This window comes from Piliocolobus tephrosceles, unplaced genomic scaffold (assembly GCF_002776525.5).
Source record: "Piliocolobus tephrosceles isolate RC106 unplaced genomic scaffold, ASM277652v3 unscaffolded_40, whole genome shotgun sequence".
NCBI classification, from domain to species: Eukaryota; Metazoa; Chordata; class Mammalia; order Primates; family Cercopithecidae; genus Piliocolobus; species Piliocolobus tephrosceles.
The window spans coordinates 1,509,786-1,533,929 of record NW_022324309.1 but is presented as its reverse complement, the minus strand read 5'-3'; the positions used below and the strand labels follow the sequence as shown (position 1 = coordinate 1,533,929).

At 37.5% G+C, this 24,144-nt stretch overlaps 1 protein-coding gene and 1 non-coding gene across 2 annotated transcripts in view; one reads left to right on the top strand and one right to left on the bottom strand.

Moving 5' to 3' along the window:
- The window catches only part of LOC113219515 (alpha-aminoadipic semialdehyde synthase, mitochondrial-like), a 69,131-nt gene extending 47,452 nt beyond the window's left edge, over positions 1-21,679 (top strand). The window contains exons 16-24 of the mRNA XM_026454324.1: positions 4,556-4,666; positions 4,763-4,871; positions 6,207-6,347; positions 11,827-11,994; positions 16,562-16,657; positions 18,449-18,564; positions 19,208-19,296; positions 20,147-20,323; positions 21,551-21,679. Of these exons, the coding sequence (XP_026310109.1) occupies positions 4,556-4,666; positions 4,763-4,871; positions 6,207-6,347; positions 11,827-11,994; positions 16,562-16,657; positions 18,449-18,564; positions 19,208-19,296; positions 20,147-20,323; positions 21,551-21,669 (1,126 nt within the window). The 3' untranslated portion in view covers positions 21,670-21,679. The remainder of the gene's footprint in view (positions 1-4,555; positions 4,667-4,762; positions 4,872-6,206; positions 6,348-11,826; positions 11,995-16,561; positions 16,658-18,448; positions 18,565-19,207; positions 19,297-20,146; positions 20,324-21,550) is intronic.
- LOC111550255 lies at positions 16,374-16,435 on the bottom strand. The gene has a single exon (XR_002733976.1). It is a non-coding gene; the product is annotated as a U7 small nuclear RNA (small nuclear RNA).
- Positions 21,680-24,144: the final 2,465 nt, after the last annotated feature.

The window sequence follows — 24,144 nt, the reverse complement described above, 5'->3', positions numbered from 1 at the left end:
ACCTCATGTACTTAAAATGTCACTCAACTTATAAAAATTTTATGATCATTAATTTTTATTTAGAAAAAATTGACTAATGACCAACTAAACCTCTCTGATATTTACCATGTAAAGAAATCCTGATTCAAAATAGAATGATCTAGTCTTCCAAGTAGAACAGTAATTTATTTTGATACAGATAGGTACCTAAATATATCATTTTTAATTGAAAGTAAATAACACGAAGACCATCCTGGCTAACATGGTGAAACTCCGTCTCTACTAAAAAATACAAAAAACTAGCCGGGCGAGGTGGCGTGCGCCTGTAGTCCCAGCTACTTGGGAGGCTGAGGTGAGAGAATGGCGTGAACCCGGAAGGCAGCGGAGCTTGCAATGAGCTGAGATCCAGCCACTGCACTCCAGCCCGGGCGACACAGCGAGACTCCGTCTCAAAAAAAAAAAAAAAAAAAAAAAAAAAACACGATAAATTCCATTTGAAACAAAATCTGAAATAAAATGTGACAAGATAATGGACAAAGACATCAATCTATTAATATATCCAAATTTTAAAATTTAGCAAACAGGTGGCCTTTGATAAGATTTAGCATTAGCAAAATCTGTTTTATATTTAATGTTTTCTTATTTGGTATATTTTCTATGCTGAATAACGGTAATGCCATTAAACAGTGTTATCATATAGCATTCCTTACATTTTTTTTTTTCTTTTTTTGACACAGAGTCTTATTTTGTCACCCAGGCTGGAATGCAGTGGCACAATCTTGGCTCACTGCAACTTCCGCCTCCCAGACTCAAGTGATCCTCCCACCTCAATCACCCAAGTAGCTGGGACTACAGGCACATGCCACTATGCCTAGCTAAATTTTGTATTTTTAGTAGAGATGGGGTACCACCATGTTGCTCAGGCTGGACTTGAACTCCTCAAGCAATCTACTTGCCTCAGCCTCTCAAAGTGCCAGGATTACCGCATAAGCCACCATGCCTGGCCAACTCTTTTATTTTTTAAGTTGGGGAAAGAATGTTTTGATATAAACACAGTGATAGGGACTACAAAGAAATGAGTAAAGAATATGTTTCAAAAAAAATTTTAGTAATATGTACAATTCTCAGTTTTAATTTTTCAAATTTAGTTTTTAATAATTTAATACAAAGTAGTAATTGATTTCAATGTTTCTTTGAAAATTCCACATGTATTTTGTATGTATTTTTCACAGGTGACATTTGCAACCTTTTGGAGTAATTGGGTTGGAGTCAACTCAAATAATTTGAGTATGTCCCGTTGAGTGCTTCCTATATCATATTCAAGACGAATTATGAACTCTAATCCATTTGTCTAAAAAGTGCCACCAGGCAAAATCCTATCATTATACTTCTCAGCCAATTATAAGGACAAGTTTTAAAGTATTATTAGATCTTAGTAAAATTTTGATTGGGCAAGTTTAATATGGAGAATGTGATTTAAAAATTTCTGCTTAACCTTTAAGATGATGACATTGCACCTTTTCTAGTAATATTTGGTTCTAATAGTTTTGCAAGTATTTTGCTCAGTGGCTTCTAAAAGTCTACCAAATTTGTTAGCACTAATTCTTTTTGGTTTAAAGATACAAAAACACAGAGACCAGGAGCTTTTGATATTGATAAAAGATATACACAATTTTATTCTGCGTTATAATAAATTTAAATAGCAATACTCTATTCTATTGACCTGTGGAGGAGTAAATGCCTGAAAAGTGGTTTTATTTTATTTTTTTATGAAGTAGAGAAAATGTGAAGTGTGCAGAATGAATTTCACAAGTACAATGATATAGTGTGATATTGTTAACATTGGTTTTTATTTTTTTGTTGGTACTGTAGACAGCTTTACCAAATGGGCATTGAAAAACAACTTAAATATTGTCATGTAATTAATAGGGTGTTTTATTATTCCTAGACTAGAATATGGATATACTCATTTATATAACACTCATATTTATGAAAATTTAATTTCTTATGATTATGCAGTCCCAGAACCAAATTATTATACCACAGCCAAATTTGTTGAAAACCCAATCAAAGTTGAGCTTTGAGTACATTATCTGTTGTTCACCGTGTGGATTTTTAGCCATTTTGATAGCCTTTACACTGATCAATACCATTAAAGTCTGTCTCCTCCTTGGGCCCTTCCTGGAGTCTACTCAATAATGTAATACATGAGCTGTAGAAATACAGGGACGAATGGATCAAATTCCATTAAATGTTATAAAGATATAACTGGTTGCATGCACAGGAAGGATATCTGGCTTTGGGGGAATCTGGGAAAGCTTTGTGGAGGAAAACAACTGTTTGGAAATTTCTTAAAGGGGCAAGTATAATTTGGATTGGGGTTTTCTGTCTTGGGTTTTCCACTAAAATAGGGCTGCCTTTCTTTTTACCTCCACATCTTCCAAATGGCTATCAGGAAGTGTCAAACTAGGTCAAGATGGCCCATGTGTTACGTTATTGAGTAGACTCCAGGAAGGGCCCAAGGAGGAGATAGGCTTTAATGGTGTTGATCGGTGTAAAGGCTATCAAAATGGCTAAAAATCCACATGGTGAACAACAGATGATGCTGTACTCAAAGCTCAACTTTGACTGGGTTTTCAACAATTTTGGCTTTGGGATTATAATTTGGTGCTGGGACTGCATAATCACAAGAAATCAAATTTTCATAAATATGAGTATTATATAAATGAGTGTATCCATCATCTATTATAGGAATAATAAAATACCCTGTCAATTACATGACAATATTTAAGTTGTTTTTTATTGACTATTTGGTAAAACTGTCTACAGTACAACAAAAAAATGAAAACCAACATAAACAATATCATACTACACCATTGTACTTGTCAAATTCATTCTGCGTACTTCAGATTTTCTCTAGTTCATAAAAAAAAACAAAAACAAAATAAACAATAAAACCACTTCTCAGGCATTTATTCCTCCTCAGGTCAATAGAATAGTGTTGCTATTTAGATGTGATAAAAAGGTGATTTTATTCTGTGGCCCACAGGGAGTCATTGATCATGTCCAAGGGAATATTTATTTATTTTACTTTCAACTTTCGTTTTACAATCAGGGGTTACATGTGCAGGTTTATTACAAAGGTGTATTGTGTGATTCTGAGGTTTGGAGTATCAATGAATCTGTCACCGAGTAACAAGCATAGTACCCAGTAGGTCGTTTTTCAGCCCTTGCTTCACTTCTTACCTCTTCCCTCTGGTAGTGCTCAGTGTCTATTGTTTCCATCTTTAATTCCATGTGTACCCAATGTTCAGCTCCCACTTACTTGTGAGAGCCTGCAGTATTTGGTTTTCTGTTTCTGTGTTAGGTCGCATAAGATAATAGTTTCCAGGCCGGGCGCGGTGGCTCAAGCCTGTAATCCCAGCACTTTGGGAGGCCGAGACGGGTGGATCACAAGGTCAGGAGATCGAGACCATCCTGACTAACACGGTGAAACTCCGTCTCAACTAAAAAATACAAAAAAAAAAAAAAAAAAAAAAAAAAACTAGCCGGGTGAGGTGGCGGGCGCCTGTAGTCCCAGCTACTCTGGAGGCTGAGCCAGGAGAATGGCGTGAACCTGGGAGGCGGAGCTTGCAGTGAGCTGAGATCCGGCGACTGCACTCCAACCTCCTGGGCCACAGAGCCAGACTCCGTCTCAAAAAAAAGTAAAAAAAAAAAAGACCTAGTTAGAATTAAGAGAGTTCCTAGTATAGGGGGAAAAAAAAAAAAAGATCATAGTTTCCAGCTGCATCCATGTTGCTGCAAAGAACACGATTTCATTCTTTTTTATGGCCGTGTAGTATTCAGTGGTGTGTATGTATTACAGTTTTTAATCCAATTCACTGTTTTTGGTGTTTTTTTATTTTTGTTTCATTTTGTTTTGTTTTGTTGAGACAGGGTGTCACCCTACTGCTGGTGTGCAGTGGTGTGATCTCGACTCACTGCAGACTTGACCTCCTGAGCTCAAGTGATCCTCTCACTTCAGTCTCTGGAGTAGCTGGGACTACAGGCATGCACCAACATGCTGGGCTAATTTTTGTACTTTTTGTAGAGATGATATTTCACCGTGTACTTTTTGTAGAGATGATATTTCTCCACTCCTGGACCCAAGCGATCCACCTGTCTTTGACTTCCTAAAGTGCTGGGATTACAGGCATGAGCCACAGCACCTGGCCCCAATCCACTATTGATGGGCATGTCAATTTATTGCATTCTTTGTTATTGAGAATAGTGCTGTGATGAATATATGAGTGCATGTGTCTTTTTGGTAGAATAATCTATTTTCCTTTGGATAGATACCCAGTAATGCGATTGCTAGGTCAAATGGTAGTTCAACCTTTAGCTCTTTGAGAAATCTCTGAACTGCCCTCTGTAGCAGCTGAACTAATTTACATTCCCACCAACAGTGTATAAGTGTTGCCTTTTCTGAGAGAATAATTTAATCAGAACAGTAACTTAAGATGCAGCTTTAATACAGTTCAAGTACCAGGTAGGGTTGAAAAAGGGAGTTTCTGATTAGTTTCTTCCTGTTTTTAAGCTTGTTGCCTTATGTATTGCACCCTCTTGTGGCCAAGGCCTGCATCACAAACAAAGTTAACATGGTCACCGCAAGCTACATCACACCAGCACTAAAAGAATTGGAAAAAAGGTAAGTTTTAATCATTTTAAACAAACTGAGTGAATCCATGGCACTGTTTTTATTTTATATCCAAGTTTTCCTTTTTCCTCTTTCCACCTGCTGCAGGGTGGAAGATGCTGGCATCACAATCATTGGTGAATTGGGATTGGACCCTGGTCTTGATCACATGTTAGCAATGGAAACAATAGATAAAGCCAAGGAAGTGGGAGCCACGGTGAGCCCAATTTATGCCCAAAGGAGAACATTAAAATGTCTAACTTCTTGTGTACAGAATCAAAGTATGAGTTATAATATAGCAACACCTTTAATCAAAATTAAAGAGGTTTTTTTTTTTTTTTTTTTTTTTTTTTTTAGACTGAGTTTCGCTCTTGTTGCCCAGGCTAGAGTGCAATGGCATGATCTCGGCTCACTGCAACCTCCATCCCCCAGGTTCAAACAATTTTCCTGCCTCAGCCTCCCGAGTAGCTGGGATTATAGGCACATACCACTGTGCCCGGCTAATTTTGTATTTTTAGTAGAGATGGGGTTTCTCCATGTTGGTTAGGTCAGTCTTGAACTCCCGACCTCAGATGATCCGTCCCCCTTGGCCTCCCAGAAATTTTAAATAAAATCTTATAAATGCAAAAATATCTATATGGGAAAACAATGTCCAGGTCTTAGGTAGCAACCAAATTTTGGAGAAACAGATGCTACTATAAAATTTTGGCTTAATACAAATTTTAGACTACCTTGAAGATTCTGTAGTAAGGTTTGACTTTTAAAAATGAGAAGAATCTTTGGGTATCAGAGTCTGTTGATATGAAATATCTTTTATGAAATAGTACCTTTGGCAAGGTACTATTGGGTGTAAATGGGATGATTCAGATTGTTTTAGGGTTTTTGAATGTGTATGTATTCAAATTATATATATGTAAATATATAATTTGAATTCAAAAGTTAGTAGGAACTGACCAAGCAGAATTGAACTAAGAGTTGAATTTTTAACTGAACAAAATGTTAGTCACTATTTTTACAGGTTTTTTTTTTAAAAAAAACATATATATAAAATCATCTGTTATTTAATCAAATGGTACATGGCTTTGAAGGTGTATTTTCGAACGCCTTAGTAACTTTAAGAATGAAAAACCAGGCCGGGCGCGGTGGCTCAAGCCTGTAATCCCAGCACTTTGGGAGGCCGAGATGGGCGGATCACGAGGTCAGGAGATCGAGACCATCCTGGCTAACACGGTGAAAACCCCGTCTCTACTAAAAAAACACAAAAAACTAGCTGGGCGAGGTGGTGGCCACCTGTAGTCCCAGCTACTCGGGAGACTGAGGCAGGAGAATGGCGTGAACCCGAGAGGCAGAGCTTGCAGTGGGCTGAGATCCGGCCACTGCACTCCAGCCTGGGCGACAGAGTGAGACTCTGTCTCAAAAAAAAAAAAAAAAAAAAAAAAAGAATGAAAAACTGTAGCAAGTTTACTCCATTCATATCATTGTCTTCAATTAATTACTTAGACATTCTCTAACTTGTGAATTCTTCCTTATTTATTGATTCTTTAATTTATAGATTGAATCATATATTTCCTACTGCGGTGGGCTTCCAGCCCCTGAACATTCGAACAATCCATTGAGATATAAATTTAGCTGGAGTCCGGTGGGAGTTTTGATGAACGTAATGCAGTCTGCCACCTATCTGCTTGATGGAAAGGTGAGGAATCTCATCCAAGCATAGTGATATCAACCTGCAATAACTGCCTGAGACAGTCTAAATACTCCCTGATCCCAAACCCTTTAATAATGCTGTCTCCATTATCTCCTCCTGTGGTATTTCACAGTATATATTTTCTGCTCTGTTTAGCATGGTCTCCTTGCGGTTCTGAGCAAAGCCTGTGTCTATTCTTCCCTATGCCTTCTTGCAAGTTGTTTCTACCATTCAAATATTCACTTCTCTATATATGTAAACACTGGTTATCTCTTGATTTATTTCAGCATGACAAACATTTTCTGAGTGTCTACTCTGTGCTGGACTTTGGGCAAGTTACCCAAGACTGTCACAGAGAATGAAATTCATGACCTCAGGAAACTCACAGCTGGATTGGGGATGGGGTCTAGCTCTTAGAATGGAGGGTTTGTTGTGCTGGGGAAAGAAACTGCAATGTAACAGAACACAAGAAACAGCTGCCATATAACAGAACATAAGAACTCTCTGAGTTTAGTATTATTTTCATTATTTTACAATAAGAAAGCTGTGGCTCAGAGAGCATGTCCGAGGTCATTTGACTGAGTGTCAAACCCAGATCTAACTAACTCTTAAAGATGTTTTTTTCTCCTTTTGCCAGATTGCCTAATGGCTGGAAGGACAGACACGGGAATAAATAATTATAATTGAATAGGGAAATTTCCAAAGCATGTTAAAGTGGCTCAGAGGTACAGACGGGAGAACAGTTTAATTGGCCTTGGTGAAGGGGCTGGGGGAAGGAGGGTGGGGAGAAGGAAAACTAGTGGAGAAGAGGATGTGCTTGGCCTTGAAGGATATGAAGGTGCCAGCTAGGCAGGGATGTTAGCGCTCATGGTATGACAGTTTTACAAGGGGAAAAATCAGGTTTAGGGATTTAAGGTAACAGCTACACTTAAAGAAATGGCAAATGGCAGAGCGAGTATCCAAATCACATCTATCTGACTTCATAGTTTATGCTCACAGTTTGGAGAAAAGTGTAATGAGACTCAGAGTGCCTCTTTGAATTGTGTTGTAGGCACTCACTCACCTTGCCCTAGTACTGGCCCTGCAGGGAATGATGAGTAATATGATCAGATAGATGTGTCTTAAAAAGATTATTCTAGCATCAGTATTTTATATTGTCAATGTATCTGTGAATCGAAATGTATTTCAGAAGTAGACAGAAAGAATTTCTTAAGCAACAAGGTGAATGCTGTTATTAGCCATGGTCTTTTGTGCCTGTGATATAGAGAATAACTCATACTTGGCTGTACCTTGGAATTACAAGGGGAGTTTAAAAAGTGCTTGGGCCTCATCCCTAAAGATTCTGATTTGCCTGGGTTTGGGAATTTTTTAAATCTCCCTAGTGATTCTAATATGCAGCCGAATTTGAGAACAACTGATTTAATGATCAGAGAACCACAGCTACATTTAAAATAGTACTAAACAAGCAGGACACTTTAACTTGATGCTGGAATGTGTGACATGTTTCAGAATAATAAACAGGATCAATGAGTTCTGGTCTAATTCCTGGCATCCCTCATAACATAGCCAAAGACCTGGCAGTAGAAAAGATCCACCGGATGTCAGTTTCCTGATGTAGAATGTGAGCACTGATGTTCCATCCAATTCTTCAGTTCTATGAATCATGAAGGTTTGGACCAGAATCTTAGTCTGATGTTTTACCAAGCACACATCCTTTTACATGCTACAGCCTGTCTCCTATCGCATTCCAACCGCTCCTTTTACCTTCTGCGATCTTAAGAGACTGGCCTATGTTTGGTATAAATTAACATGTGAAAGCAAGACAAATTCTTGCCTCAGTTGAGTAAAACACTTATTTTCAGGAGGCCTTATAAATGCTAAAGTTGGTAACAATGAAAGGGTCAGCAGAGTGCAACCATCTAAAAGAAAAAGCAAGAAACTTGATATCTGTGGGCCTGGCTCTGCCATTACTGGTTGTGAGCTTTGGGTTCCTTGTTGGAAGATGAGGACAATCACGCCAGCCTTCCAGGGTTCTTAGTCAGTGAGGTCACATAGATTGCAATCTGCCTAACAGCAGATTGTCAGACATGTAATCAATCTAGCAAATATTAGCTACATAAGGAAATTAGTAGTTGTGAGGGTTTAAGAAAAGCAAGAGGTTATTTTCAGGTAGCAGAAGTTGTATTTGTTGGATTTGAAGTTCTCCTCTTTCATCCTAAACTTCTTTTGTAAAAATGAGTACTTTTTGCATCTCTCTGACACTGTGGAGGATACCAAGAGAAAACATGACACTTTTCTTAGCTAAAATGATACTCTTTTCAAGGTCCCACTTGCGTTTCCTCTTGTGGATGAAGCTTTTTGTGACCACTCCAGCCTCTGTTCACTATTATTTTGTCTGAACTGAATCAAAGAATCAGACACTTCATTTCTCCGTGTCTAAGAATTTTCTAGGTGCTGCATTATTCAGTCAGTAATTCGGGTGTATCAGTGTGTTTCCCAAGCCAGATTGTTAAACAACTTAAAACCTCTCTTGTATTCTTGCCCTTCACTCCCTCTGCCATCATCACCCTGCACCATGGAGTGGGTCTTAAATAATTCACAGAATCATAATGGGGAACCAAGTCACTTCTCTGACTTCTACTTAAAATTGAAGCCTTCAACTTTTCCAGAAATTGGGCAGTGGCCTATGAATTTGAATATATCTCATTGTCTTACATCTTTGCCGTAATTTCTAGCCACTTGTACTATTTCTAACTTCTAATTTGATTCCTAACAATTGTGATTTTCTTCCACATATTCAGAGACAGTGATTTCATCTTCTTTTGGTTTCATTCCCCTCACAGTGGTGGTATACTTTTTTACATTGGTGGCATTTGGGAGTGACACAGCAGAGCTTCGCCATCACCTTCTGCAGTGTTTCCCAGTCTAACCTGGCAAAACATGTAATCTGAGTGAGAAGTGTGCTTGCTCTGCAAACATCGCTTTAAGAGAAGTTTTCTAGCCCTCTATCCGTTGCCTGCCACCACCTTGACTGCAGCACCCAGCCCCTTGGAAATCAAGAGCTACCACTGTCTTCCTTTGCCTGTATCCATTCTTTATGCAGCTTTCAGGTGCATCCTAGGTGGCATAATCTGGAATGCTGACTTTGTCAATATCCCCTTAAAAATACTGATCCAGAAATAAGCACGATTAAGGGGACAGTGTAGTAGAAGGAACACAGACATTGCAGTCAAATAGAACTGGGTTCAATTTGCCTTTGGGTGACTCAGCCTCAGTTTTCACCTCTGAAAAATGGGTTATTTCATGGATTAAAGATAATGCCCAGTACAAGGCATGGGGCACATAGTGGGCCCTGAAAAAATGATTGTATAATTCCTCATTAATTTGGTGATCAAGCTTACTGTGATTATTTGAATATATATGATACATTATTCAAATATAACAGTGATTCTCTCTAGTTGGGAGATGTGTATTTGTGTTTGTCTGTGTGTGTGTGTGAGAGTTGGACCTAGAGAAACTTGCAACAGCAGTGAGTAATGAGCCTGAGCATTGTCAGAGCAGAAAGAAATGTATATTCTCTGCAAAACAGACGAATATGTTTCTGTTGTCATTCAAATTATTAATAAAATAATAACTAAGAAAGAACTTATTGTTGAACTACATTATATGCCACTAGAAATACAACTATGAATTAATATCAAATGACAATGATTACCCAGTAATTTTTGGGTCAGATTGCTTAGCCAACTGCCATTCTCACTAAATGAACCATTGCCGTTCAGCTTACATTTCTCCATCTTCTTTGTAAGGATTTCATGATAGACTTATGAACTTGCTATTTTATTTCTGATTGGTAAGCTAGAATATTGTCGTCTTTACTGAATTTTTCTTTCAGAAATTTTCCTGACCTTCAAACAAGCAAACAAAACTTAAGAACTGTCATAGATTATAGAAATGAGATGGGTGTGAAGACCCTAATGGTCAACATTTGCTTTTTTTGTTTTTTAAGAGATGGTGTCTTGCTGTGTCCCTCAGACTATTCTCAAACTCCTGGGCTCAAGCCATCCTCCTGCCTCAGCCTCCCGATCCAAGTAGCTGGGATTACAGGTGGGCACCACAATGCCCAACATTTGCTTTCTTACATTTTTTCAAAAATTTAGAATTCTTTTAAATATATTGATTTTAAAGATGTAGTACAGAAATCATCCCTTTGGAAATATTTACTCTGCAGTCTAGAAGAGTTCACAAGAAAATTAAATGAAAGGCATTCCTTACATCCTTCATTCAGATTTTCACTTTTGAAATTTGCAATAGTGCTTGGCACTCTCCAAAGTGAGCCTCTGAACTGAAAAGACTCCAGTGGTCCTGACATTGCAGCCAGCGTAGCCCTTTTCTTTCTGGGGCTTCATCCACATATAAATGAGTTTCCATTTTCTCTCTCATACAAAGGCACGTTCAGAACCCATCTACAAATAAGACATGAGAATCATTAAGTTTAGCCAAAGGCCTCTTCAGGCAAATCCTGTGAATCCACCTTAAAGTATATTGGCAGCTCCCTGGTACAGGGTTGCTTTGTGCAGCTTAGAGAAATTGGTCAGAAATTGTTTCCAGTAGTACAATAAGGATAAAATTCAGTTCCACCAGCAGCACCAACCAGAATTCTCACACCTAATTTTATCACTCCAGAATACTTTCCATTATCTCAATGATAATAATAAGCCTCATAAACTAAAAGAAAATTTGTCCTTTAATTAAAATTAGAAACAAAGAAATCCTTCACTGAATTTTGAGTATGTGTGATGCGGGTAGGGGTATGGGAAATAGAAGTACTGAGATATCAAAAGATTTTTATTTCATCACTCATCTTATTCCCTTCACAATTTGTGAAGGGAACACAGATAGTAACTGCTCAATAAATTTAGCTGTCTGAATGAAATGTATGTGACTGATGCCTAATGTGGCATTTAGAAGGGTCATGAAAGTAAAAGAAAAGAATGAGAATATTGATTGTTGTTTGAGCATAGAAGTCATTTAAATAATTATCTGTTGCTTTAACTTATTTTTTAAGTTTATTTTTTAAACATTTTTATATAAAATAATTTTATTTAAAAATAAACAAGGTTTAAAAAATAAAATTAAAATGTTGATTTTAAAAATTTTTTCTAAATATTTATATTTTTAAAAAAGGCAAATTCTGGTGGGAAATAATTTAGTGCCGTTTTATCCAGGGGAAGGAAAAAACTTGAAAATAAGACCTTATGTTTAGAAAAACTAAATGTTTTAGAGTCAAATTTTAAAGCTTGAGAGAAGAATTGCTTTGTGAATTATGATATTAGTAGAACAGCTTAAGTATGGGATAATGATTATGGTGGTTTCATTATTTTTTTTTCAAAGTTCTATTGCTTTCTTTGTCCATAGAATGCAGGAAAGCCCTAAAAGAAAGGAACAACTGTAACCCCATCTGTGCCTTCTCAATGTTCCTCAGGTTGTGAATGTTGCAGGGGGCATCTCCTTTCTTGATGCCGTTACGTCCATGGATTTTTTCCCAGGATTAAATTTGGAAGGCTATCCTAACAGAGACAGTACGAAATATGCTGAGATTTATGGCATTTCTTCTGCTCATACTTTGTTGCGGGGGACACTGAGATATAAGGTAAGCAGATGGACTTTAGATTCAACATGTTGCCAGTTTTGATGTAAGTGATGTGTACACTTAACTTTTCTTAGTAGTCAAAATAATTAAGATGATAAACCAAGTTGGAGTCTATATTTTTTTTCAGAAATCTTATGATTGAATATTTTAGGAGACTCACCTCAAAATAAAAAGGTAATTAATTGACTCATTAGGATTGGGGACAGGCAGGGCTTCAGGCTTAGTGAGAGTTGGAGGTCAAGTGACTTCCCCAGGACCTGATTTCTCATAACCTCTCGGCTCTTCTTTCCAGTATTCACTGGAGTCTCAAGTGCTACGTGATGGCAGAGTTGTGGCAGCACCCCCAGGCTCTCAGGATCAAATTCAGTGGGAATAAAAAATGATACCATTCTAATAGCCAAAAATATTATTTTTGTCTCATTAGCCCCCTAAGGTCAGTGGGATAAAATGTGCTCATCTACTTTGGCCTATGTTATATGTTCCTAGAACTGGAGATGGAGTCAATGTCATTAAAAAATGGGGACTGGGGTGGAGGAAACAGACGGGATTAAAGGGGCCTCCCCAGAGCAAATCCAAAACGTTTTTAAACCACAAAATGGGGAGTACATTCTAGGAGCATAAATGCAAATGTCCACTACACATTTATTGATCACAAATCAAGCAGTTGCAAGTGTAACCAAATCAAGACAACTGGTTTAATAGTTTTCTAGCATAATATCACAAATTGGGTAGCTTGAAACAATAGGGATTTATTCTGTCACCATTCAGGAGGCCAGAAGTCTGAAATCAAGGTGTGTGTGAGTAAGGTTGGTGCCTTTTGGAGGCTTGACTTTGAAACACATCCATCCAATTTGTGCCTCAGTTTCATATCACCTTCTTCTGTGTGTCTCACTGTGTTGCCTCCCTTCTTATTAGGGCACTTGTCATTGGACTTAGGGTTCACCCTAAATCCGGGTTGACTTCATATTGAGATCCTTAATCAATTCTATCTGCAAACCTTCAAGTGAAGCCATATTCTGAGGCTCTGGATGCCCATGAATTTGGCGACAGGGGACTCAACTCAACCTAATGTAACCAACATACCTAAAATACATGCATCTCTCAAGATCAGAGACCTGGCTGCAAATCTGTCTGTCTTGTGAGATTTCCTGGCTAAGGTCAGAGAGGGGATTTGTCTCATGTGTGTTATCTCGTATTCTCTGATTATCTTTTTAACTGGAAGATGTAAGGCACATGGACCTGTCAGTGATGACTCTTCAATCTTGTGCCTGCTTTTCTGTCACTCTCTTACCTTTTTTTGCTGGCTGTTCCTTTTTCCTGGAAATTTTCCTCCAAGTATTTGTATCATACTCCTTCAGGCCTTCTTCTTTTCTTCTTTGCAACCCTGCCCCTGGTAACCACGGTTTTATTCTCTATCTCTGCATATTTTACTTTCTTAAAAAAAAGGATTCTGCATGTAAGTGAGATCATGCAACATTTTACTTTTTGTGTCTCACTTACTCCACTTAGCATAATGTCTTCCAGGTTCACTCACCTATCTGTTCTTAAAAAGAAAGCAACCACTATATTTCTTACTCTTGAGAGCTTCTGTTACATGTATGGCCACTTAGCATTTACTTGTCAGCATTTTAAGTTATAATTTTATGTATATTTTTCTTGTCTCCCAAAAGAGATTGTAAGCTCCTAGAGAGCAGGTGCTTGTACTCCATGAATATGACTTTTTCATTGTCCAGAAATCAAATGAGACATCAATGATAATGTCCTACTGAGATCTAGGAGCTGTGGCTCTTCTACCAACCTTTAGGCACAGTAGAAATTCTAGTCTGAACTCATGCATACTATCCCCAGCTCTGGCAGATTTCTTCATCTCTTTTCTTCAATTTGTTCAAAGAATATGAGTAGTAACTTTTTTTTTTTTTTTGGCCAGCAGTTAGGATATATAGCTTTCAGTATAGTCTTTTGACAAACATATAGATCCTGGAATGAAGGATTTTAATAGATTTAAACATTGAATAAAAGTCTCAACAAGGTGTGCAAGTGGGAGCCATTCCCACAGATTCTGAGGATGGAAGATGTCGCAGTGTTCATAATCATGAGGGCCACCATCCTTGGCAATGCCAGCAACCCTTTGGTAACCCTAACATTCTTTCCAGTATTGGAGATGAGATACCGTCATTCAAATACGACAAAGAGGCCTTGGCTACTGTCCTTCCCTGCCTGCCTGTCACCTGCTTGTCCTAGATGCAGCTTAATAGCATCTTCCTATAGTATCCTCCCTAACTCCTTCCCCTTGAACCACCCACCCCCGTCTATGTGAGTTCCCCTTCTTTTGTGCTCCCACAGCTATGTTTTCCTGTAACCTAGCACCTATTAATATAATACTCTGCTACAGTTTAGTCACCAGGGGTGATGCATTTTTGCACACCATGGACTAGGAATTATTTGCTTAACTTATCTGACCCTTCTGTTGACTGCAGTTTCTGCATAGATGGGACTGCATTTTTTTTCACTCTGTGGCCTCAGTCCCTAGCACAAGTCTGACAAATAGCAGCAGTTTGCGAAATGCTTATTGATGAATGAATACATAAAATAAATTCATTTCTAGGGGTCAGCATAAAAATATATTTCTGAGATTAATAAATAGCTCAGAAATCAGCATTTTACATGTTGGATAAAGGGATCTCTAGCACCTAACAGGTCCCAGAAGTGAGCTAAACAAGCTAGTGATATTACTTTTCTGTTTCTCCTCTTTGAAGTATATTTGCATTTGGATTAGAGCAAATGAGAATTCTTTTTTTAGTAACCTTTAAACAGTTTGAACAATATAACCTTTAGAAATGTGAAAATTGCTAGTTGACTAGACATTCAGTAGTGAAATATCTGATGGTTACAGGAACTATTTTATATTTTAAAAACTCTGTTGCTCCCTAGAATTACTTCCCTCTCTCTCTTTTCTTTTCTCTCTCGCTGCTTGAGCAGTAATTATAGCAGCTGCAAAATTTCTTATCATAGCCTTCTCACCTTGCTTCCCATTTGCACACGGGAGAATAAACATTATGGTCTTTCTTCACTTCATCTATTATTCAGAATCTATTTATCCAGCCATTTGTTCTCTTTTAGGGGATTGGAATGCTGAATAATGGATTGGAATGTTCAATAATGTTGAATACCTTCCTATGGTATCCTCCCTAACTCCTTCCCCTTGAACCACCCAGCCCCATCTATGTGAGTTCCCCTTCTTTTGTGCTCCCACAGCTATGTTTTCCTCTAACCTAGCACCTATTAATACTCTTATTAATAGTATAATAAGATTAATATAATAGTATTATATTATTATATTTATATTATACTTATATAGTATATTATATTATACTTATCTTATTAATATAATAGTATTAATAAGAGTATTAATATAATACTCTTCTACAGTTTAGTCATCAGTGGTGATGCATTTTTGCTCACCATGGACTAGGCATTATTTGCTTGACTTATCTGCCCTGAAGTGGGCATTGGGATGAAGAATATGCACACAAATAAAATATAATATAACATAATATAATATAATATAATATAAAGATATTATTTCCCTCCTTTCAATACCTACAGTACAGCAGCTGAATAGACAATTAATTACAAGCTGTATTAATTGCCATGATAAAGATATATACAAAATGCTACAAGAAGGGAGTGCCCACTCACCTAGGGGACTCAGAAGAGGTGCTAAACTGGGTCTGAAGGGAGGAGAAAACATTTCATAAATGAAGAAGTGTGGCCAACACATTCCAGTTACAGGAGCAGCATATACAGAGGCCCTGGTTTCTGGAAGAACACAGCACATTTGGGGAATAGTGAAAGTGGAGATCTGTGAGTTAGGTTAGATGAGCATATTGTGATGGGTTTTACATACTATACCAAGGACCTCAGGTTTACTTTGTAGACAATGAAAGATACATGAGGAATTTTTATCAGAGTGGTGATGTCATCATATCTTAGAAAAATCTCTCTGATTCCTACCTCTTTTTCTTCTCTCCATATATCTTGGGGGTAGTGGCTCTAATCAGTAGATTGGATTATCTGCTTTTGAGGAGGATATTCTTACAAGTTCCTCCTTCCATTATAAGAAAGAGCTCAACTGATTGTTCTATTAAATAATATTCTGCTGAGCTGATAGCATATAACACATAAGAAAATTTGCCCTTTTGCTGCCAGAAAATTTCATTCACATGTTACCCAGAAACAGAAGTAAAAACCTATGTTTTGCAAAGTCTTTTATGTAAACCAGTGGGATTGTTATGACACTATTGATCTCAGTTTGAGCTTGAAATTGGTTGTATCTATATCCTCAATACAATTTTTTTTTTTTTTTGGTGGGTTGTGGGGAGGGGTTTCTAGTAAAGATGAGAAAACCTGCTAGGCAAATTCTAAAAGAGCTGTAACACTCATATCTTAATATAAACAATTATTTTCTAAATTAGTTACAAGGATAGATCCCTCTTTTCAAAAATATTTTATATTTTTTCATTGGAAGAGAAACATTTTATATACTGCCTATTAATTCTTGTTTCAGGGATATATGAAAGCTTTGAATGGATTTGTAAAATTAGGTCTTATAAACAGAGAAGCACTTCCTGCCTTTAGACCTGAGGCCAACTTTCTCACCTGGGTGAGTGACTCTGGAATTACGTTCTATCTGCTCCTCTTCAGAAATACCTTCTGAAATGGTGGAGGGGGTAAACTCTGCTTTGGGTCAATGAAAGGACCCATTTATTAGCTTATGAGCAGGAAGCTAAATCCTAATTCTGAAGCCCCCTTTCCCTTCACTGTTGTGGAAGAGTGGAGAGGGTGTGGGGCTGACACATATCAGGCCTGTTTCCTGCAGCAACTTACATCATTTGACTGCTCCTTGAGCTATGGTAAGAGATGCATTTGCTCTCTGCATTAAGCTCTGAGCTCTTCCAGTCGTCTAAGTGGTGACCCAGTGATGGGAGTCACTTGCGCTTCCTGAAAGTGAGAATCCAGGAGAGTTACTAGTGTATTATAGAACTGGATTCCCAACCTCCAAATCTTGTCAATACTCTCATGTGGTTACTCAGAACTATGAGTGTTTTGATTTTCAGTTACCAAGCTTATGCGTCTATCTTTTGTTCTACCAAAATCTTAAGGCCTCAGAGTTGGAATGAACTGTGGAGGCTTGGAACTGAATGTGAAGTAGAGCTTCCACTAACTGCTCAGAATTAACTCATTACCAGCTGGTCATTCAACTTAAACTAGTGTGCCCATATTCCAATAGAAATGCCAGAAATATATCACAAGGAGAAAAGGACCAATGTTGCTAATTCTATTAAATCTCAAAAAAAAGTTTTGGTATTCTTGCTAGCTAGTTTCATTAAAAAAATTATTTTTTAATTTTTAATTTTTTATGGGTACATAATAGGTATGTGTATTTATGGAGGACATGATATATTTTGAAATAGGCATGCAATGTGTAATAACCTCATCAGAGTAAATGGAATATCTACCACCTTAAGCATTCATCATTTCTTTGTGATGCTTTTACACTCATTTCTTTGTGTGTGCATTTGTGAACCTTTCCAATCTTAAGTTTTACCTTTCATAAATTTACTTGTTGGGTAGGAGTGAATAAATATCTGCAGAGAGAACCTGGGGTTGAGGCAGCTGGCTTGAGAAGGTTGGTGCAGACATTCTTAGGGATGGTCTTTTTTGTAAAGGACCAGGTTATAAATGTTTTAGACTTTATGGGCCACACGGTCTCTGTCAGTACCACTCACTTCTCCCATAGACAATGCATAAACCAATGAGCATGACTGTGTTTCAATAAAACTTTTTATTTAATGAAACACAGTGAGCCAAATTTGGTCTGTGAACCAGTTGGTTCACTCCTGATCTAGAGCATAGCATTTCCTTTGGGAGCCTAGAAAAAGTCTTGTTTTGAAAGTAGAAAAAACTATGGCTACTGTTTACATGTTCGTCCTTTGAGATTTTATTAACTGCAAGGTCTTTCTTATCTCTTGAACCTACAGAAGAACCCTGGTTGCTACTGGCAACCACTGCAGTAAGCCTTTTCCACTTCATCCTGGTCAAAATGGACTGCTGGATGGTAGGGGGAGAATGGGTAAAAAAAATAGTGATAGAGAGGATATACAAAGACAGGGAATGTGCTAGTAAGAAGCACACCATCTGTTTTGTATTGAGTTGATCTTAGAACCCATTTTTATTAGTGAAGTATCATTTTGGAATAGCAGCTATTTATTGATGTGTAGGTATGCAGATGCATATATGTATGTGTATGTGTTACAATTTCCTGTTTCCAGTTATTTTTAATTTTAAAATTTGAGGTGTATTTGAAGTTCAGTGTTTTAATAGGATAATTTTTCAGTTAATTAAAAAAAATTTATTAGGGACTTAGAAATTTTGTCTTTATTTTTCTAACCAGAAACAACTCCTCTGTGACCTAGTTGGGATTTCACCCTCCTCTGAGCACGATGTGTTGAAGGAAGCTGTTCTTAAGAAACTAGAAGGAGACAATACCCAGTTGGAGGCTGCTGAATGGTAGGCACCCACCACTCAACTTAGAGCAAAATATACTGGATCAATGATCGCAAATTTCTACTAAAGAAAAGTTAAACATTTTACATTTGTCTTTGATTACTTTGTTGCTCAAATGTGGATAGAGGGATTATCATGTGCCATGTTCATGTGGTCGTAGACAGTAGATAAAAAAAGGAGCTCTATGGCAATTATAATTTGAGAAATACTTATCTGGAAACACTTTATCACTCAGTTCCCAAGCGTAGTGGGGTATTTTTGCTTTCCTGTAGGAGATTCTGAGTAGTCAGAGAATATTACGTTAAAACATTCTTTCACATGACTGCTGTGGCATCCTGCTGGTATACTTAATGTTGGAGAACTAACCTCTAAGTTAATCTCATAAAGAGCTTTGTAAGAACATGGGATTACAATGCATCATCTCTGCCCTGCTCCGGGGAGTAGTGCCTGGGTGAGTCTGGAGATGATTCTGAAGGTTAAAACATTGATATTGTTATTATTTTACACTTTAGAAAAATCCTACAACTTGAGTTACCATCTTGTAATTCTGCCCTTTCAAGATTAAATTAAAGGAGCTCCCTTTTGCTTCCCAAATGAGAACATGTATAGGACTTGAACTAATGCAGCCATCTCCTATGCTTTTCAGGTTGGGCTTACTTGGGGATGAAGAAGTCCCTCAGGCAGAATCCATTGTGGATGCCCTCTCCAAGCATTTGGTCATGAAGCTTTCCTATGGTAGGCTCTGAAGTGTTAGCTAAATATACCTGAAGAAGAATCATAAGATAGAGTCAGTGCAGATAATCGTATTGGAAGGTTGGCACCAAGCAGCCGGAATGGGAAGATATGATATAATGAAAAGGGCAATTGGACATTTTTCCAGGGAGAAGAATTTGAGAATTATTAAGTAAAAATAAAGATAGTTATTATGGGAAAGAAAAAACATAGTTTTACTATTTATTTATTTATTTATTTATTTGAGATGGAGTCTTGCACTGTCACCAGGCTGGACTGCAGTAGCATGATCTTGGCTCACTTCACCTCTGCCTCCCAGGTTCAAGAGATTCTTCTGCCTCAGTCTCCTGAGTAGCTGGGACTACAGGTGTGCACCACCACGCCCAGCTAATTTTTGTATTTTTAGTAGAGACAAGGTTTCACCATGTTGGCCAGGATGGTCTTCATCTCTTGACCTGGTGATCCGCCCACCTCAGCCTCCCAAAGTGCTGGGATTACAGGCATGAGCCACCGTGCCCAGCATTACTTCTTCTTCTTCTTTTTTTTTTAATGCATTAGGCAAATGCCTAAGAAGCATTTTTGGAGCACACTAAAAGGCCTCTAAAGCAATGCCTTTGTGTCTGTAAACAGGATACGGTGATACCATCCCAGATAAAGGAATGCAATCAGAGTTCTAATTTCCTTGAGGTTTTCACTTTGACTTTGGGCTAAAAAGCTGTGTAAATAATTGTCTAGTGATCATATATAAAAGGAGGGAAAACTTTTAAAACCAGAAGGGCAGGAGGAGGAGATGGTAGACGATATTTGAGTTGTAACGATAGTGGCATTTTCACTTATCTTTATTTATTTTAAGGTCCTGAAGAAAAAGATATGATTGTGATGAGAGACAGCTTTGGAATCAGACATCCTTCTGGACATTTAGAAAATAAAACGATTGATCTTGTGGCTTATGGGGACATCAATGGCTTTTCAGCCATGGCTAAAACCGTGGGGTTACCCACTGCCATGGCAGCCAAAATGTTGCTTGACGGTAAGTCTGTTCATTTGAGGAATGAGCCTGTTTCCATATCACCTCCAAGTCATTTGGTGCCTGGACATCGAGTAATTGCTTTTGAGTATAACACAGGCATTCACTAAAAGTGAGCCATCTTAGAAGATCCAAGCGCGGACTGCCTGGGAGGGCCCCTTTTGGTGAGTAAAGCATGGGGACTTTGGAGATAGACCTGATTTTCGCTCCAGCTCAATTACAAGGTGGCTGAGTGATGGGCTGCAAGTTACTCAGCACCTCCGAGCAAGAGTTTCCTCATATTTAAAGTGGGTATTGCCATCCCTATTTCATAGAGTTGTTGAGACACTAACTGATATAACACATAAAGCTGCTGCCACATAGAGGGGTCCCCAAGGAATGGTCACTTCCTTCCTTTCTCTCTTTGGTTTTTGCCATATTGGGAGTGATAACTCTAAAATAGAAAAAGATATTCACTTCAGATTCTCAAGAATATAGGTTAAGTTTTATTAATCTTCATATCTCAGCATATTATTAGTACTCAATAAATATTTTAGGCTAAACGAATACAAATTTCAATTCTCCACTCTCCCTAGAAGATCACATAGACATTCAATAAGCATTGCCTCTGTTTGGCTCTCAAGAAAGAATGAGGGGAGTAGAAAATATCAAAGCATATAAATGTGAAATAATGAAAAAAATGTATAGTAGCATATCACCTAATGTCAAATTAAATGACCAACTTAGTTATTGAGGAATCAGTGAAGAAATAAGTGACAAAAGTTGGGGTCATTGTGGCCTCTAGTGAGAGTGCCCAGGTTCTATGTTTCAGTCATGCTGACAGGTGCCTGTGCCCATATAATCAAACTTGTTACAACTCATTCTGTTGGTGTCTTGCCTTTTTAAAAAAATAACATTAGCAAGTTAAGCTGACCAGTCAGATTGACTTTACTTCTTACTTTACTTTATTCTCTGATTGTCCTGGCAGTAATAAATGCAGTTAAGTGTACAAATTCTGACAATATCCCTAGGTCTGCCTATGCTTTCAATCTAAAATTAACTCCTTTTCCTTTCAAAGTGTTGCCTAAGTAATAATTTACTAAGGGACATTTTTAAGCAGCTACTTAAAAAATGCCTAGGCCTCCAAGAATTCATTGACTCTGAGTTTGCTTCTTTGTGGAGACTCCTGATGGGGAAATTAACCTCTGACACTACCTTTAAAATGGTAATTACACATTTGTTTTCTTCCAGGTGAAATTGGAGCCAAAGGCCTAATGGGGCCCTTTTCAAAGGAGATCTATGGACCAATATTGGAGCGAATTAAAGCAGAAGGCATTATATATACTACACAGAGTACAATTAAACCATAATTGGGAATTATATTTTGTTCTTTTCTTCCCAGGCAATACAGCTCTGAACGTGTGTGATAAATGGGTTTGCTATGTGCTGTTTTAAAGTCTAAAGCGTAATATGTTTTGGTTAACACAATGTAGTTTTTGAACTATAAATCTGTATTTTAATATGGAAATGTTTGGAACAGGAGATGTCAGCTACTAACAGAGAATTTTAATAATTCTATCCTGTATTTTATAAATATGTATGTGAAAGTGATGATTGTGCTATTTGTTAATTTATTATGCCACCGTTTTCTTACAAGAACATATTTTCCTATAACCAGCAGATGAAGTTTTACTTTTTTAGTCAGAAAAAATTTCCTATATAAAAGTTATATAAAAATATTTTAAAAATTGATCCAGTTAGATACCTTTAGATTACCTATCTGTAAGTTTTTGCCAAAATGCTATTTTATGCCGTTTTTATAAAGTTATGGTTTATTTTTGTAAATGTAGTTCCTTATAGTTTTCTCTTGAGTGTTTGGAAATGAGAATAGATAAGATCAAATTACAATTTACAAGATCACTTCATTAGGCACAGGAAAAGTATTTATCACAATTCAACACCCTTTCACAGTAAAAAATGTAAAATAAAAAACCCTCAATAAACTAGGAACAGAAGGAAACTTCCTCAACTTGATAAAGGGCATCTATGAAAAACTCATGGTTAGCATCATACTTAATGGTGAAAGACTGGATTATCTCCCCATGAGATCAGAAACAAGACAAGGATGTCTGCTTTGGCCATTTCTATTCAACTTGTACTGGACAGTCAAGAAAGGGCAATTAGGGCCGGGCGCGGTGGCTCAAGCCTGTAATCCCAGCACTTTGGGAGGCCGAGACGGGTGGATCATGAGGTCAGGAGATTGAGACCATCCTGGCTAACACGGTGAAACCCTGTCTCTACTAAAAAATACAAAAAACTAGCCGGGCGAGGTGGTGGGCACCTGTAGTCCCAGCTACTCGGGAGGCTGAGGCAGGAGAATGGTGTAAACCCGGGAGGCGGAGCTTGCAGTGAGCTGAGATCCCACCACTGCACTCCAGCCTGGGCAACAGAGCGAGACTCTGCCTCAAAAAAAAAAAAAAAAAAAAACAGAAAGGGCAATTAGGCAAGAAAATAAAATAAAATAAAAGGCATCTAGATTGGAAAGGAAGAAGTGTAACTAAATAGAGATGGGAGATGACATGATCTACAAAAACAAAACATTAGAACTAATAAATAAATTCAGCAAAGGTGCAGGATACAGGATTAAATATACAGAAATTGGTTATCTTTTGATACAGTATCAATGAATAAATAAAAAATGATATTAAGAAAATAATTTAATTTTCAACATTGGTCAAGCTTGGTGGCTCGTGACTGTAATCCCAACACTTTGGGAGTCTGAGGCAGAAAGATTGCTAGAGGCCAGGAGACCAGCCTGGGAAACAGTGAGATCCCATCTCTACAAACAACAACAACAACAAGCAAACAAACAAAAACCAGCTGGATGTGATGACATGCATCTGTGGTCTCAACTACTCAGAGGCTGAAGTGCAAGGATGGCTTGAGCCCCAAAGTTTGAAGCTGCAATGAGCTATAACTGGGTCACTGCAATCCAGCCTGGATGACAGAGTTAGACCCTGACTCAAAAAAAAAAAATTGACAGCATCAGAAAGAATAAAATACTAATATAATTGAGGGTCCGGAAATATTGATGGCATTTATGGTAAACTGACTTTTGAAAATGGTGCTAAGACAATTCAATGGGGGCAAAATAGTCTTTTTTCATTAAATGGTGCTTGGAAATATGGATATCCACATGCAAAATAATGAAATTGGACTCCTACCTCATATTGCATATAAAAATTAACTGAAAGTGGACTTAAGATCTAAACGTAAGAGCTAACGCTATAAGTATCTTCGAAGAAAGCATGGTGCAAATCTTTCTGACTTTGAATTAGGCAATGATTTCTTAAATAAATGACACTAAAAACACAAGCAACAAAAGAAGAAAATAGGTAAATTAAAATTAAAAACATTTGTGTTTCCAAGGACAATATCAAGAAAGCAAAAATATAACCCACAGAATGAAAGAATTTTTTTTTAAATCATGTATTAGTTAAGGGAGGAATTTGTATTTAGAATGTATAAAGAATTGTTACAACAATAATTAAAAGGCATATAATTCAATTTTTAAAAATCAACAAGAGAGCTGAATTAACAGTTCTCCAAAGAAGATATGCAAAAGGCAAATAAGCACATGAAGATTTTCTCAACATCATTAGCCATCAGGGAAATGCAAATGAGATCTACAATGAGATATCACTTTACACTCACTGGAATAGATATATCATCAAAGTGATCATATCAAGTGTTGGTGAGGATGCAGAGAAATTGGAACCCTCATCCACTGTTGGTGGATACCCACGAGATATAAAAACAAATGTCTACACAAAAACTTGTGCACA